At 46.8% G+C, this 17,713-nt stretch overlaps 1 protein-coding gene across 1 annotated transcript in view; it reads left to right on the top strand.

Annotated features, from left to right (window-relative positions):
* The window catches only part of CASQ2 (calsequestrin 2), a 31,325-nt gene that overhangs the window by 1,353 nt on the left and 12,259 nt on the right, over positions 1-17,713 (top strand). Inside the window, exons 2-4 of the mRNA XM_062512801.1 lie at positions 12,810-12,894; positions 14,342-14,442; positions 16,642-16,753. Of these exons, the coding sequence (XP_062368785.1) occupies positions 12,810-12,894; positions 14,342-14,442; positions 16,642-16,753 (298 nt within the window). The remainder of the gene's footprint in view (positions 1-12,809; positions 12,895-14,341; positions 14,443-16,641; positions 16,754-17,713) is intronic.

Here is a 17,713-nt window from a genome sequence, read left to right as displayed (position 1 = left end):
GTACTGTTGGTAGTAAAATCACATTGTTGTTTAATAGGATAGCTACTTCGTGCTTGATAGGTGTCAAACAGTTACTAGATACATATTTATAGAAACCTGACAGAAGAATGTCCCATCCCTGGAAATGTTCAAGGCAAAGTTGAATGGAGTACTGGGCAACCTGGCATAGTGGAAGGTGTCCCTGTCCATGGCAGTGCTTGGAACTAGATTATCTTTAAGATCCCTTCCAACCAGGCCATTCTATGTCTCCATGACTCTGTGGTGTGATGTCTACCATCAGTCTAAATCCCCATGACACCATTATCCACGCTAACAATGATCCATATCCAGGGTGCAACAGCTGCAATACAATCTGGCTTTAAGCTTTTATTTTTCAGGATTGGATTTCAGCTGTGAGTACATTAGCTTAGGATTCAGGTGATTTATTTGGTTTCCAATTGCTCTCTGCTATGGACTTCTTATGTGACCTTGGGCAAGAGACTGAGGGTTAGACCTGCAGCAGATTTTACATAATTGTAGTGCTCCAGTCCCCTAGTGCTCAGCTTCCAATTAACAGTGCCACACATCAACCAGCACTTGTGGCTTTGACCTCAAAATTTACAAAGCACTTGCAGTGCTGATTCTGTGCATGTATCACAGTTTCAGAACAGTCCCTCCCCTGGCTTGGGAACTGCAGCACCAGCAATCTGACAGCCCAAGCATAAGAGAAATCCACAAACTGAGCACTTCTTTGCTTCTGTCACCCAGAGGGAATCAGAAGAGGAGAGTGTCTCAGTACAATAGAGAAGATATGTTCGATTCTGAGTAAGACACAGGCCAGCTACTGTTCCCACTTTCTGTACTAAATCAACCGTGGGAGCACTCATGAAAGGAGTGGGCAAGGCTGTAATCTGCTACTTCTTGTGAAAGCAATCAACTCCCTCAGTTCAAGCCATAATGTGTCATAGGGAGTCACTCTTACTTTTCCCTGTGCAAGCTCATTCAGCTGCCGACTTCATTGCATGGTCACCAGCACAGGGAGGAGGAAAGAAATGTCTGCAGTGGCTCCTTGAGTGTGATGTGGAGCTGTTCGCCTGTGAGATGAACTGCCTGGGATCAGTATTCCTGGAAGCAGTCAGCAACTGAACCCAGCTCTCTTGTAATTTGAGCAAGTCTTAGAGTGATGTGCTACTCCTGCAGGCACAGGAGCAGTGACAGGGTTCTCCTTTCAGCCAAACCTGAGAAAAGTTCACTCAGAAAGGTTTTACATATCTAATTTCAATAGAGGAATGAGGACTTTGAGTGATGAAGGTCCTTTACACCTGAAATGAGGTATTGAAGAGGTAAGTGCTCCAGCCCTCACTATTCCCTGCCAGCTGGCTTGGGAGGTTCTCAGGACAGGGTGCTGCTTGTGATAAGATGCTCCTTTGTAGAGCACCTCATGTTTTTCCATCTTAACTTACAGTTTTCCTGCTGTTTCACATTGAGACATGCTGCTCTCACAGCTTGGCAATACATTGTGTCTTTAGTCCCCCTCCATACAATGCCATCAGTTTCCATCTCAGGAATAAAAGTGAGCCTCTATCTAATACAAAGTCAGGTGTGGAGCCAAGCAAAGGTCTGAGTTGGTGGCTAAGTGTTGCTACCTCAGATTCTCATGGATCTCATGGACATGTGTGGGTGGGCACACGGGCTAAATGAATTTAAGTCCAGAAAACCCCCAAATAGTCCACCCTTTCCTCCTCTCTGACATGTACCTTATAAGAAATATACAATTCCAAAGATCAAAGACATAAAGAATTACCTTAGACACCAAAGAAAAGTGCAATAGTCATTTGCCGTGGCTCCTTGAAATACGTAGCTCATCAGTAACAAGCTCTGACTGGGGCCTCTCCCAGGAGTGAAGACCACATGAGGCTCTCTCTTAACTGGGTCCTTTGAAATTCCATGGGTGTTGAGCTCATATGGCAACATTTCTTTCTTTTAGGGCACTTCAGCCTTTTCATTTCCAGGTCTTTGCTCTTCACAAAACTTGCAATAGCTTTATTATGCTTGAGATCACTGACTCTGGAAAATTTAGTTGAAAAGGGCCAATAGCTAGAAAATTTATTAGGGAATGCAGCTGATAAGTAGGGGAGAGAGAAGAGAATCACAAGGCTCTCATATACTTAGGAAATCAAACTGACAACCAGACAGCACATATGTTAAGTCAAGCACTTATTTAAGGACTTTACTAAACCATAACCATGAACAGCAGACCAAGAAGTGATAGGATAGGAAAAATTTCCTTCCCAAGAAAGAAGAGTAGCATGTAGGACTGACTGACACTGTCAAAAGCTGAGGGTGCACACCCACTATCACCAGAAAAGGAATGATGTCATCAAGCTGATATTGCATTTGGCACAGCGCATGGGGTGTTCAGCTCCCTGTATCCAGGTGTACTGGATCAACTACTTCCCACGTCGCCCAGGGTCACTTTCCAGTTTAGAAGGGGAATGAAGTACCATTGTTTGTTCATGAGAACAGCTGCCAGCCCCTCAGGTCCAGATTGGAAAGACGGGTTGTTGGGTTGTTCTGTGAGGAAAAATAGCGAAAGGATTGATTTGAGATGCTTACTGCTCCCTGACTAGGCTGGAAAAGAGTTGCAGAAGGATTGTTCTAAGACAACCCTGAGCAGAGATATCATGAGCACAGGCTGTTTCACAGCTCAAGTTAAAGGGTTCCTTTCCTTTGTGTACCTTTCTCCTATTATTCTCCATTCTGCACCACTGGCTACTCAAAAGCACCTGCACCTTGAGTAAGGAAAAGCCTCCACACAGGGCAGTACAGAGTTTGATCCAGGCAGTCCCAGAGATAACAGTGGCCATTCCTACCCTCTGGTGATGTTTACAAGAACTCTGCACTCTCCATGAGGTCAACACAGTGAAGAAGATGAAACAGCCAAGCAATCACAGTAACTGTTTAACAGACAAGTAAAAGAAAAAGCTACTTGTCCTAAATGGTGTCAACTTTAATGACGAAGTGTTAAGAAGGTAAAAGATCAAAGTAGTGAAGCTGAGAAATACTTGTTCTGCCTCTCTGATACCCTCGCTTCTCAGACCTTCTCCCTCCTCATCTCTGAATGTCCTAAATAGAGCGTTTGGCCTTCCAGTGGGCCAGCCCCTGTCTCGAGGAATCATGTAGCAAGAATAAATGAGCATTGGTCTTAGGGGCTTTCCTTTTGCACTTCAGGAGCTCTCTTCAACAGCTGAGATGTTCTCACTATAAAAGCAGACTGCCTGCAATGCACTCTTTCTGCTGAAACTCCCTCAGCCCTGGCTCCCCTGCCATTCTTCCCTTGTCATCTGTGTGCATGTGTAATATCCTTTAAAAAGAGAGGCTCATCAAGCCCAGATATTTTAGTCCCTTCAATGCAACAGTGCCCCTGGACTGAATGTTTGTGGAGAACTGCCCTAGCACAAACCAGTTTGATAAGAAGAAAGAGAAGAAGGATGTGGTCCTCTCCTCTAAAGAGAAGAAGGATGTGGTCCTCTCCTCTCCTCTCCTCTCCTCTCCTCTCCTCTCCTCTCCTCTCCTCTCCTCTCCTCTCCTCTCCTCTCCTCTCCTCTCCTCTCCTCTCCTCTCCTCTCCTCTCCTCTCCTCTCCTCTCCTCTCCTCTCCTCTCCTCTCCTCTCCTCAGTCCAGCCTCTAGAAATAAATGGCAGAACAAAGTGAAACTCCTGAACATATTTAGCCAATTCTGTAACACACGGAAACATAGCCAATATCTCCCTGTGGTGTGAAAGGGAAAGAAGGATTTTTGAGCTCAGTAAAAGGCAAGGATTAAATTGTGTTTAAGCTCTACCTTCTCATTCACTTATTTCCAAGTGCTGAAACTACTGCAGCTTCCAGCTCAGGATGGAAAAAGTAGTTTAAGATCAGCTGGTTTGGGGGTAGTTTCACTCATATGATCTTGAACTCTCTTGAGAGCAGATATTCCCATAAGAGTTCAGAGCCATGTAATACATAGCAAAAGGTCTCTCTCTGCTTCTGATGCAACACAGAGTAAAGTTTTACCAGTTTAGGCCTGTATACTTTATCCCAAAAACCAATAAGAACATGGAGATGAGATTCTACTTTATCCTCATCTCCAGATATATAAATATAAAATCTTAAAAAATACAAAATATTAGTAAAAATATAAATATAAACCCAAGCCCTTTCTTTAAACACCCTTTGCTGTTTGTTTCACAAACTCAGATTTCAGACATTTTCTTTGAAAAGGGACATGTTTATGGGACAGTGCCTCAACATTATTTAGTGTTGAGGTAAATATAAGTATATATGTAATAATATATGAGTATAAATATGGATATACAAGACACATTCAATGAGTGTTACAGAAATTCTCAGTGCTCTGGGTCCCTACAGAACAAGTCCTCAAGGTGAGAGGTGATGGACATCTGGCTGGATGGGTATGTACAGAAGTTTACAGTGCAAGAGCCTGTAATAAAAGAGGTGCTTTAGTTTCTATGCCTACAAAAGAAGTAGACTACAGGCAACTAAATGAAAAAATAAGGAAGGGAGGAAGGAAAAGGAAAAAATGTGCACTAATTACTTCCCCTTTGAGGCCATGTAAGTAGGTCTCAACTCAGCAACAGCTAGCAGAGTACTGATTTTTAGCAGTAGCAGCCAGGAGGATTTCACTCGCTGATATGGCAGTCACAAAAACAGGTTACAGAAAGCCCCCTTTCACAGATGGGCACATTGACATCTAGGGACAACTGTGTGCCTTGATCTTTCTGTAAAAGCGTGGCAAAAATAATTTCCAAGGCTGAATTGCCTATTATTGCCATGTTCCTTTCTTTGAAGTCCCTCTGTCAGTTCTCAGTAGTGACTTTGGACTGGCTGCATGAGCAGCATCTCTCCTAAGACCCCACTTTCACAGCCATAACTGTGCTTTGAAATGCACCTTTCTCATCTGCTAAATTATGACTGGGGAGAGGATTGTACTGACATGAGTTCTTCTGACATGAGCAGAAGCCAGCTGTAATCCCAGGATCTAAAGAATGCAAATGTCTCCTGGAGACATGACAGACCCCGGAGAGCTTGGGCTTGCTTTGCTGGCAGAGTGCAAGGCCAACTCTGCTCAGGTTTTGTGGCCCTTCTCGGCCCTGAAGTGTGGAGCTCTTATCACAGTCCAGCTGTTGCAGACAACTTCTGTAGGTGTGATAGAATCATGGAATAATTCAGATTAGAAAACACCTCTAAGATCATCAAGCCCAACCATTAACCCAGCATAGCCCACCACTAAACCACATCTCTGAGTGCCACATCTACATGTCTTTTAAATACTTCCAGGGATGGTGACTCCACTTCCCCTAGTGCAATTTGAGGCCATTTCTATGCAAGACCTTGAGCTGCATGGAGACTCAGAAATTTCTGAGTCACTCCTCCCTTCAGAAATGCAATTGAGGAAAAATGTGGAGGAGTCCATCCTCTTTGGTCTTGCTAATCCTGCCATGCTAGTAAGGTTCACCTAAAAATGCCAGCAATGGCTCCCAGTGTCTTTGTGCTGGGCTGGTTTTCAGGAGGCAGGGTATCACTTTTGTATAATGAGATGCCTTTCATACAAATGCAGAATGGTTTGTGTGCATGTGTAATTTGAAGGGACTCTAGAGATTACCTAGTTCCAACCCTCCTGCCATGGGCAGGATCACCTTCTGCTAGATGAGGTGTGACTTCCTCATCAGGGTGGGTCTTCACAGCAGGTTGCTCAATGGCCCCTCCAGCCTCGCCTTGAATGCTTCCAGGGATGGGGCATCCATGTTTTCTCTGGACATCCTGTTTCAGTGTCTCACTGGACTCACAATGGAGAATATTTTTCTTGGCCTTTTCCTGAGTGACAGGCCCAAGAAGGGCTAGCTTGAGCTAGCCTACTCACCTACTCAGTGGACATGTGTGGTATTTGTAGTTACCATTTCAAGTTCTCTGCCCTGGACCCTGACATTTCTTGGGAGCTGACCACAGGCTGGGGCAGCTGTTGCTCTGTGAGGCAGAGTGGGTAGGGATGGCCATGCCATGCTCCCCCACCCTGACCTTACACCAGCGTCTGGTCTGCCAATACCCTTCAACTAAAACCAAACTAATCAAAGCCCATGACTGTCCTTCCTTTGTGCCTGGGTGTCATTTGTGGGAAGAACAGAAAGGGGATATGAAAATTCTTTCCAAACACCCGGGAAGGAGAAGAGCTATTTAAGTGCAAAGCCAAAGGACAAATGGGCTATGAATAAAACAAGACTGGAACTACAAAGTCCCTAATCACCAGAGGAGGAAGGGGAGAACAGTTCAATCAGTTTTAAATGGACACTGGCTGCTTTGTGACAGAGATTGAATGATACGATTCTGAGTCTGATGGCCAAAGATGTCCTTTTGCAGCCTATATAGGCAACTGGGCACTAAATCCATGGCCTAGAAAAGAAGTGACTTAGCAAGGTGAAAATTCTCTTTTCTTTTTTCTTTTTTTTTTTTTCTTTGCACGTTGGGATTTACCTACATATATGAGAAAAAGAAACTTGCCCAAGGAAATAGAGTGAGCAGTGACCAAGAACTCAATTCCCAGGCAGTTGCTCCTCCCTTGCCTGGCACCCTGGAGGGTCAGCGCTCCCTCCTGAGCAGTGCTGATGGTGCTCATTCCTGCGTGCTCTCTGACACAGCTCCAGTGAAGGCCAGCTGCTGTAGATATGTTCTTTTTCTGGAAACCCTTTTCGGCCCTGTCAGGAGAGACTGCCATCAGCTAGCAGACCTCTGACCCCTCAAACCCAGTGCAAGGAGGGCTGTGTATATTTAAAGCTTTCCTCAGTTCTTATTTCTCTCTGCTTACTCCTTGGGGAAAAGGGCTTTCTTGTGTCAAGGACCATTCTGCTCCCCCGGGGCCCTGCCTTGCTGATTCTTCCTGTGGATGCATGAGCTACCAGCTCTCGCCTGCAGCATCCTGAACCCTCTGGGATTTCAGAGGGGCTGGCTTACACTCACGTGGGTCAGAAACGGGAGAAAATTGGCTTGTTCCTGAGAGCCAGAGGCATAGGAATTACATGGGCACTTGCAGGTGAATGGGCTTAACACCCATGAAACCTCCCTCCTCCAGCACAGACTAAAAGACCCAGCTTTCTACCCTCCAAGGGCTTCTCAGCAACATCCAGCCTTCAGTTTCAAATCAGCTTTTCTGAGGGCAGAAAGAGAACCAGGAAGCAACGGCCTCACTTTTGTCAAGGACAGCCCCCAAACTACACCGCCAGTCTCTATTTTGGAAAGGGCAGCTTAGTGGTGTGGCCCCTGCCCAGTCGCAGACCCCAGGGACAGCACACGCACACAGAAACACACACACCCATCCCTGTCCTCCCTTGACATGCAAGTTGCACAGAGTTGTCAAAACTCTGAGTTGTCAAAACATCTGCGATGTAGTGCGAGCAGGGACTGGCTGGGAGCAGTGGCAGGTGGCCCCTGCGCCCATGGGTGCTGGGTGGAAGGGGCACCAGCCTCAACTAGCTCATGGCTGGGGAGGTTGTGCTTTGGCTAGCAGCTGGCTAAAATTAGGGATGCCAGGAGCAGATAAAAATACAGCCCTAGCTATGTGAAACCTTTAGAGAGCCAGCCAAAGAGCACGCTGCCGTATGTCTGACCCTGTTGAGCGGCTGCGCAACAATTAAAGCTCCAGGGCAGTGTTTTTGAAGCATTACCTGTGAAAGCCAGCTCTGAGCGAGTGACCTTTGCATGTTCTGTATCTGGGGACTTGCCTTTTAGTCCAAGGAGCAGTGATCCCTAGGAGGGGAGGTTCAGCCTCTCCAAGCATCTCAGGTGGTGAAAAAGTGCAGTAAGGTGGGACCAACATACTCTCTTTCAGTCCCCGCTTCCAGCAAAGTGATTTTTCTAGTGGCAGCTGCTCAGCTGCTCTTTGATCACCACAGAGCTTCAGGACAGCCTGAATTATGGAAGAGCCTAAGACATTACTTAGTGTGGTATGGAAGGGGGTGCTAGTGAGGATAGCACAGCGTTACAAAAGAGAAATAAAAGCCTCTGTTCTCCAAAAACTGCCCAATGTCTCAAACAGAATAGCCAACTATAGCGTGTAGGTGGTAGCCCTCCTGTAGGATTCAAAACTTCTGGGGGAATACACTAAAACCTTGCAATCTCCTACTGGTGTTTCCGAAAATAAAAACCTAGCATTTTGGGATATACAATCATGATCATTTCATCAACCAGGTTCTGACCATCAGCATCAACTGCAGCATTAAAGAAAGTAGAAGAGAAGCAGCAGAAGAGTGTAGATTGCTTGAGGGACATTTTCTCATCATCTCCTGTTGCTTTTCTCCCTGTATTGCTTGAGTTTTGTTCTTCCTCCACTGTTAAACAGCAAAACAGAAAGCTTCCCATGGTCAGAAGTGTACTTATGATGGCTTTCAGAGATACCCAAATGCCCACAGCCCACTTCCTCCCATCCTGAGCAGCTGGGAAAGATGAACCTTACTGTCTGTGGGAGCTCTTGGTGCCAGAGAAGTGGGAAGAAAATCCAGGCCAGAATGCCATAATGTCACTTCACAATGAAAATTGACCATGCTGAGACAATCACTCCTCCCACCCTCATTTTTAACCGTCTTTGAGGGATTTTGTCTGCCATTTAGCAGCAAAACTGACACCAAATGCAAGCTTTAGTATAACCAGTGCTGTCTGCAGCTGGAATAGGAACATGGTTAGGCACACAGTGACATTTCTGCTGCTGTATAACCTAGGATTTCAGAATGGCCCTTTGGGACTTCTTAAATCTCCCAAAACTTCCCAGCATCACACCGAGGTTCAGATAGGTATAGGGTTATGAAGCTGAGATGTTGGGCAGGGTGTTGTGCTTTTCCATATCCATTATTCTGAGTGCCTGTAACTGCTGACACCATCTACAATGAGAGGGTTCTTGCATACTTGGTAGTACTCAAACTTCACTTTGGGCTGGACCTCTCACACATCCCAGAGGGCCATTCACTCTCTCATGCTCACCCAAATTCAAGTGTGGTTATTACCTGAGGGATATGGGAGAAAGGAAGAATGCTGCTGAGCTCACGCCTCCTTTTCCCAGTGCTGCACAGGGCTCAGCTTGGGATCCTGTGGGTAGAAAGTATCCATTGCAAAGACTTCATGTACATGAGAATAAGTCTGCAAAATGTGCATGGGATATGAGCTACAGCCTACTGGGCTCTTTGTTCATGCTCTCAGCCAACTCTGACAGCCTAAATCTCCTGCTCTACCTCAGAGATTGCATTATCTGTTTGGTCCAGTTCTTCCAGAGCAGTTTCTACCCTCCATTGTCTCCTCCATGTGCAGCTGTTGAAGCTAAATTACATGCTATAGAGATAGAGGCTGACACAAAGGCAAGGGCTCTGGCTGGCCAAGACTTCGAGCAATATGAATTTAAAGGCAGGAGGAGGGGCTGTGCTCTTAGATTACAGATGCCTCTGTCCCAAGGTCCTGAGCCAAGAGGATAGTCAAGATTAGAAACATTATCCGCATTCAAAACCCACTAGCATTATGGAATCAGAAAATACTGTAAGGGGATATATAAATGCTTGATACTGTAATGAGTGGGAGCAATTAGCCAAACTGCTGTGCCTCTGGCATACTCTATATTTTGCTGCCTTTTGGGGTTCAGATACAGGTGTGGGAATGTATTGTCACCTATGCATGGGTTAGACTCACCTGCTGCAGTGGAAAGCAGGGAAAGCAAGATCAGGAGCAATGCCCAGCCCCTACATAGCTTGCACTTCAAAAGCACCATAAACACCCTGCAAAGTCTCCATCCAGGCTCTGCCACAGTGGGATAGGCTCACAGAAGTCTCATGTTGCACAAAGACCTCCCTGTTGTGAGACCCTGCTCTGGAGAGGAGCTCAGGCTGTACTGTTCTCCTCCTTGTCTCATTGGCATGAAGGTCTCTGCAGGCAGGGCAGGCTGCCCACTGAGCTCCCAGTTCTGCCCCTGCAGGCAAACTCACACACCAAATGCAAGCACTCTCCTGTATGCCCAAACTATTGCACATCTCTGGGGATGAGCCTCTTCAGAGGAACACCTCCAAACACTCACACCCACCATACATACACCTCCAGGAGATAGTCTTGCTAGACACAGTCACACAAGACCTGCCATAAAAACAGGCACACCTCTAGAATTACTGAGACCATTTTTGACTACTGAGCACTCCCACAGTCACACAGAGAGGCTTTCATCACATCACCCATGTTTCTTTACACTTTTACTCTTTTTCAGCAAGCTTCCATACTCATAGCTATGGAGCTGCACCCACACCACTCTGAAGAGCTACTTTGTGTGAGCTGCATGCTGACGTACATGATTCCTGATCAATGCCTCCTGTCTTGCACATAGCCCTGCTCACATCCAACCACTTGTCTCTAGCAGGTGTTGCAGCTTCTCTGCAAATTTCTAACCTTCTAACACCCACAAGAAATTCTAACCATAACTCCTGTGTGCAGGAATCAAGGACCACTGGGCTTAAACTGCCCTGACTTTGTCTAACATGTGGCTGACATAACTGTAAGTAACTAAATCAAGTATGGACTGCACTGGACATGACTGAACAAGTCTTCTTCCCTTGGCCATTCTGTGTTTTTCTCCAGTCACAGAGCAGCCAGACTCTCAAGTGGTGATTCTCAGGAACAAGCTCTTGCTTGTATACAGAACCACCAACAAGCAGGGATATACTGACGATGTCCCAGAAAGCAGATGATCCTACAGGCTCCATCCTTTTGTCCAGTCAGGGCAGACCCCCATAATGGGAAACAGAACATTTCTTACCATCACTCACTTGCAGATGTCTAGAGAGCTCATGAGAGGTGTCCATCTCTCCTTGCAAATATGGGGCTCCATCTGCTCTCAGGTGCTCTAAGGTGGCCTGAGCCACTAGATGGGATGCCAAACCAGACCAGTGCCTTATCAGCCTAATAAATGGATGTGCAAACACAAACCAGTGCTCTGCCCCTTGCAGGCAGTGTCTGTTGTAAGCACAAGCCCTGAATGTGCAGCCTTACCTTCATTTCAAAGCACTGACAAAAAACAGGGAAAGAGCATTGACACCCCTGTTTCCTGTGTAACACAGGCATCCCTTTTGCCTCCCATGGTGAATTTACCCCTAAAGACAATAGGACAGGTGGCTGCAGGAGGATCAAAGCTGCAGCAATGCTGTGCAGATGGTGGAGTCTATGTCCTCCTGGAGGGCTTTGGGACAGGCCTGAGGATGTGTAATTGGCGGAAGGGAGAAAACAAGTACTTTCTCCATCTCTCCCTTTTGCTCAAGCAAGGTCCCTGAGCCCCGATCACTAGGGTGCCTGCCACCATCCCCCAGAATTTCAGGGACAGGCTGTGTGACGACAGCACAGGGAGCTGGCTGGGCCCATGGCACCCCGTTGCACAGGCGAGGTGGCTGCCCCACCACTTTTGTTCCCCGACACCTCTAATCACCGCTCACTCTCACAGAGACCTGGCACAGGCAGGAGCTATTTATAGCAGGGGAGCCAAGGGGCCACGTGGCCATGGTGGCAGCACTGCTGGGTGACATTCAAACTGGCTTTGAGTCTGGGGTAGGGATCCAAAATGAGGCAGAGCAGAGGGGGAGCTTCCTCATAAATCAACCCACCATCTCTCTGGCCATGGCTTTCTTCTGCCCCCCTCCAGCCTCCTGCTGCCAAGCACTGACAGCTGTGCCCTAATAGGGACATTCCTGCCCCAGAAGAATTTCTGACCCCTCATTTCCATCATCCCCTGCCATCCAGCAGGGCTGGAAGGAGGAACAGCAAGAAGACCATCAGCATCAGAGGCATTTGTGCAGCAGGAAGGGAGAGGGAAGAGGAGGAGGCTCTTACAGGCACTTGGTGGTTCTCAGAGCAGCATTACTACCTTGTAGGGTCTCTATTATGCTTGTGCTGGGGTCATCCAGTGCATAAGTGGATCCATTTACCAGGGTCACTGCATCTCTAGGAGCCAGTTTGGAATTCACAGGGTCTCACCCAGGACTGCTCTCACCACGGGGCCCTCGCAGAGCGTCTCTCCTTTCCTCACATATCTATTTTCACAAAACAGGCAGGAACTCAATATCTTCAAGAGGCCCCTTCATCAAAGATGGTGGAAACAGGGTGCATTGGTTTTGCAAAGTTGTGAGAAAGTGAACATGAACATGGCTGGACTTAGATGCATTTCTTTAGTAAAAACAGGGGACCAGGATCTGGGGGCTTACTGAAGCTTGGACAGGAGGCATAGCTTCAAGCACTTCATAGGAAAAGGAGCCTGCTTTGGCCACCCCAACACATGCATGAAGAAAACATGATGCTGCAGAGTCCTGCACTCACTGCTGCCTGGCACCATGCCCTTCCAGAATTAAAATGTCCATGATGCCCACATCACACTCCCCTGCAGGAGGCCACCAAGGCACCACAGAGGAAACAGGTTTTGCTTTGGGTTGGTGGCACAGGACTTTCTTTCAGCCATGCCTCCTGCTTTGGTGTCCCCAGTTCACTCAGGAGCCCTCTCCTGAGGCCAGTGTCAAACAGCAGTGAGCAGCACACGGCAGAGCCAGCAAACTCCCTGCTGCAACACAATGGGAAGAAACCCAACCCTTGTGACCTCTGGGTTATCTCAGCAAAGAGGCAGCTTATGACACATCCCACCCATTGGTGCTGTTCAACAGCAGAATATGGGTCACTTGTGCCTGTCATGTCATGCTAGCAGGGCATGATGCCCTTTAGCTACCCTGTGGTGTTAACACTGCTAATGTTGGGCTCTCTGCTTCCTCCCACAGCTGGCAGCTCAGGTCCTGGAGCCCAGGAGCATTGGCTTTGGGATGGTAGACTCCAAGAAGGATGCCAAGCTTGCCAGAAAGTTAGGTGAGTCCCAGGTCTGATGTCTCTGGAATAGCTTAGAGAGACCGTGGGAGTGATGTCCAACAGGCAGCCCCATACAGGACAGCCAAATCCTTGTTACTGGGATAGGGAGGATGATGGTGGCACTTGCACACTGACCACCTGCCCACCCCAACAGGGGCAAGATCAGGGATGAGGGGTGAGAATGAGAGAGACAAGCCAAAAAAAAAAAGGCTTCTAGAAAAAAGGGTCTGTCTGCCAAAACAAACCACACCAAGTGAAAAAGAAAGGCAATTCGTGCCGTAATGAAGACAGGGTGTTAAGTTCATAGCTTTCTGTGCAGAAATAGTAAATAGGTGCCATGGAGTAACTTCCTGCTCTTCCTACACAGAGACAAGACCAACACAGCAGTGCAGAACCAGAACAAATGGGGCAAACACTAAGTCCCCCGAATATCATCAGCCCCATGACAGTGACCCCTGTCAACAACTGGGGCAGCCACAGCCTTACAATGGCTTGTCAGTCAGGTGCTAATCATTCTGGATTGTTCCCCAGAGTGAGAGAGGCAATCTACTCTAAAGGTGGAAGGCATTGCCCAGTGCTGGACACAGCTGCGTTCCAGGCTCTGGCTGTCCCTTCATATTTTAGCTCACAAAGCAAGAAGGAAATACTGTGTCACATTAATACAACAGTACACAAAGAAACCACTAAACCTAAGGTTTAAGCATACTGGACTGTAATTTTCTTTCCTAAATTAGAGGCTGAGTGCTAATGGGAGCTAAACCAAAGACAAGAGCTTCTGCCTCTCCAAGAAGGAATGAACTACCAACCTCCTTGGCCCGTGGTACCCTGCCATCCTGCATTGCAGGAGGCCAGTGCTGTTGATTTTGGAACCTCCAACAAGGTTCTGTGGCACTCAGTCCTCAGTTCAGTGATATAGCATTGACATCTATCACCCTGCAGTCTGTGGTATCTCTATCATTGGTTTCTAACCCTTTGCCAAGGCCAGCTAAGCCTCAGACAGTTTGAAGCTCACTTTCAGGCCACTGGTGACACTCACATACTTCAGCCTCCCCTGCAGAGTGAGCACAACCCGAATCAAAATCCAATTTCCATATAGTGACAGGTTGTTAAAATCTGAGCTGCCAGTTAGAGCCCAGTATTTACTGCAAGATAGATAGCCAAGCTAAAACAAGTTCCTGGTGCACAATTTTTCCAGCTGAGACCAATCTGTGACCTGAATGAAAAGTTCAACATTTGAGAAGTTCACACCAGTTCTGTCTGAAGTCTGTCCCCTGTGTCATGAAACATCAGTCAGAGCATAACTCAGGTTGTTTCTAATTAGACCAAGGCAGCAAACTAGCAATTGCATTTTCCCAGGAGGAATTGCTGGGATAACAAGCAAGACACTCTGCACTAAACATGCTTATAACATGTTAACCACTTATTGTTTCTTCTCGTCTTCTTTCAGGCTTGCTTGAAGAGGGAAGTCTCTATGTCTTTAAGGATGAGCGGTTGGTTGAATTTGATGGGGAACTGTCTGCAGATGTCTTGGTGGAATTCCTCTTGGATGTAAGCACATATAAGCTCAGAGCTAGATGAAACCTCTCAGAGAAGACCTTGCAAATACTTACTTTGCTAAAAAAAAACAGGTGTACCTTTGTTTGACATCTCATCTCTGTTTGCTATTCACTGGTAGAGATGGCATTTGGCATCTTCCCTAATATTCATCTGACCATGAGTTCCCAGGAAAGGTGGTACCCTTACATGCCACTAAACACTTGATTATATCTTAGAGACAACCTCCCCTCTTTCCTATTTGATACAGAGTATTTGAATGGAAGTCAGCTACAATCCATATAACTAACTGCAGTTCACCCACCTCAGTTAGCAAGCTTGTATGCAAACACTTTGCCATTCACAAATTTTTTCATGCTTTTTCTTTGTCTTTTTTTTTAAAGAGCTATTTTCAAAAACAAGAATATTCAAAAAGTAGGATTCTCATAGAGAAACTAAAAAGAGCTTAGTGCATTGAAAAAGGCTTATGTTGCAAACTATTTGCCCATTTCTAGACACAAGCAACATAGCATCCCTTCAGTGAACTTGCCAAATTGCACTGCCATGAGTGAGAAGTGATCAGAGGCCCAGAACTAAATGGTCTTGGGTCATTTTTTGCATGGGTACAATGATGTACTCACTTTTGTGCCCAAATGCAAAAGCAATGCTCTGAATCTCACATCTGTATGTTGCACTTCTCTTTATTTATGCTTTATTCCTAGAAGAGGCAACAGACCAAAACCACGGTCTTTGCTTTGTAAATGAAAACATTTTGCAGTGACTTGGCTTTCCTTTGAAGTGAGGCTTTGTAAGTGGCCATGCAGTATGCAGATAAGGGAGGTAAGGAGAGCAGTGGAGCTGGCAGGGTTTGTTCACCAGGGTGGCAAGTTGCCTACATGGTCATTTGCGGTTCAGGACTGCTGGTGAGGAAAGGTATGGCCAGGGAATTAAAACAGATCCCTAGGACCTCAGCTCTCCCTTGACAATGTCTGCATGCATTGGGTGGGTATTGTGACCAAAACACATGCAAATGGCTTCAGGACAGAAACAAGTATCTGCCCCACACATAATGGCCACAGACAGAGCAGAGCTTTGCCATGACCCTGCAGCAGTGGGATCCCAGTTCCCATAGCTCAGGCCACTACAGCAGCAGGAAACTGCACATGCTGCTGCAGGCACAGCAGAGGCACAGCCTCACACTGGAGCATCACTTTCAAGAATTCTGTAAGGCACTTCATGAGGTTTTGCTTGCTATGCCATGAGGTGGGCCACTGAAAAATAATGTCCTGTGAAAAAAGAAAGGGAGCAAGGATTTCTGGTTTTGCGTTTTCCACTCAGGAAGAAAAATATCTGGCAAGGCAAGGAAATAAAACCAGACGCATCTGTGGTGCCTTGGCAGCCTGATCTGAAAAGTAAAAGAAACCCAGAGGTTCTCTAGTCCTCTGTAGGCAGTAGCTTGCCTGCTTTTCTTTTTTTTCTTCTAGTGAAAACACACTTGATTTATGTTGGGCAAAATAATCAGACTGAACCTTTTCACCAGCAGTGACTAGCAAAGAAAAGAGAAACAAAGTTTGGATCAATGACACTCTAAAGTGCCAGACAGGTCTTCCAACTTCCTCATTAACATTATGATGTGTGTAGGACCAAAAACTAGGTTTAAACTATTTTGCATGGGAGGAGGATCATCCAGGAAAATTCACCTCTAGACTTGTTAGTGCTCCAAACCACTGTCTGGCCACCCTCTAGCATGCTGGTTTCAATGTTTTTCAAAAGCAAGGTCTTTGCAATGACACTTGAAAAAAGTATATCTAGATTTAGATTCACAGGTATCATTCACAGATGTTCATAACGATCATACCAGCTCCTTTCAACTGCTCTTCTTTCTTCTTGGCCTCCTTAAAGCCAGCTGCAATTGCTACTACTCAACCCTCATTACAGTAGGTTCCTCAGCATTCCTGAGCATTCATACTCAGTCCTCTATCAGCCTCCTTCTCAATGCTTCCACCTCTGCAGTGAACCTACCACTATTTCCTTTTGAAGATGACCTGCTTCTCTCAGCTCCTCACATTAAGGCAGAGAGCACTAAGTAGGGTTTCCAACAGCAGAGAAATTGGGTGACCTCTTTCTCCCTGCTTAGGCTGCTTGTGACCCACCCTGCCAGGCATAGGTTGGTGCTGCAAATCACTGCGTTACCACATGCATTTGTCATGGCAGCTGCTAGAGGACCCCGTGGAGGTCATAAACAGCAAGCTGGAGCTTCAGGCCTTTGACCAGATCGACGACGAAATCAAACTCATCGGCTACTTCAAGGGAGAAGATTCAGAACGTAAGATAAACATGTTCCTCGTGGGCCTTGGAGCCTGCCTGGGAGCTCTAGGGGCTGGGCACTGGTTGTCCTGCAGGAACATGAAGGGTGTTGTGGTATACGGCAGCCTGTGACAGAGTGAAAATTGCTGAAGGATGTGTGTTTGCAGACAAGTCTCTGCTGGTACAATGCATGAGCCCAGTCCTAAACCAACATTAGTGACCCTTCTGCAAGGTGTCTGCTGGCAAGAGAAGAGGGCCATAAACCAGGGGCTCCTGCACTAAAGCGAGTTTACGTCTCCCAAAAACTAGCTGAGGTTACAGTTATGCAGAGAGCAATGAAAAGGAGCAAAAGTGCCCCTTGTAAGCCCTGAGCCCAAAGGATCCAAGAAGGAAGGAGGGAAGGGTGTGGGGAAGGGAAAGGGGGACACGCAGTAATGCTACCACTACTGTGGGAAACATACAGCAGCAGTCAGCAGAGCCCTTTGGGGCAGCCTGGCAGAGGCACTGACCTGTTCCTCCTTGCTGACCCCCGAGACTGGGAAGAGGCTAGTCCCACGCCCAGAGGGATGTGCAACCAGGGACCATTCTGGGCAAACCCAACATTCACAAGCCTAGAAAAATCCTCACGTGAGAAATTCCCTGTCAAGCCCTGCAGTCTCCTCTGCCAGCCCCAAGTGCTCTCCCGGCTCTCCGGGCAGTGCTGGCAGTGTGCACCCCATCGTGGTATGTCCTGTCTTCAGCAGAAAGACACCTATTCCTACATAAACAAGCCACATATCACCAGGTTTGCAGTGCAATGGCCCACACAGATTACACTACTCCTGGACCTGCTTCACAGAGCTGCTGATTTCAGCCCCAGTTAAGTGTGGCATGCTGGGCTCTGCAGCTTTCCTAAACACTGTGGGACTGCACAGCATGTTGCTGCACATTAAATCATCCTTCTTTATAAGGGTGGAAGAAACACAGGGTAATCACTTGA

This window comes from Cinclus cinclus, chromosome 2 (assembly GCF_963662255.1).
Source record: "Cinclus cinclus chromosome 2, bCinCin1.1, whole genome shotgun sequence".
NCBI lineage: Eukaryota > Metazoa > Chordata > Aves > Passeriformes > Cinclidae > Cinclus > Cinclus cinclus.
This window is presented reverse-complemented; position numbering and strand designations above follow the sequence as displayed.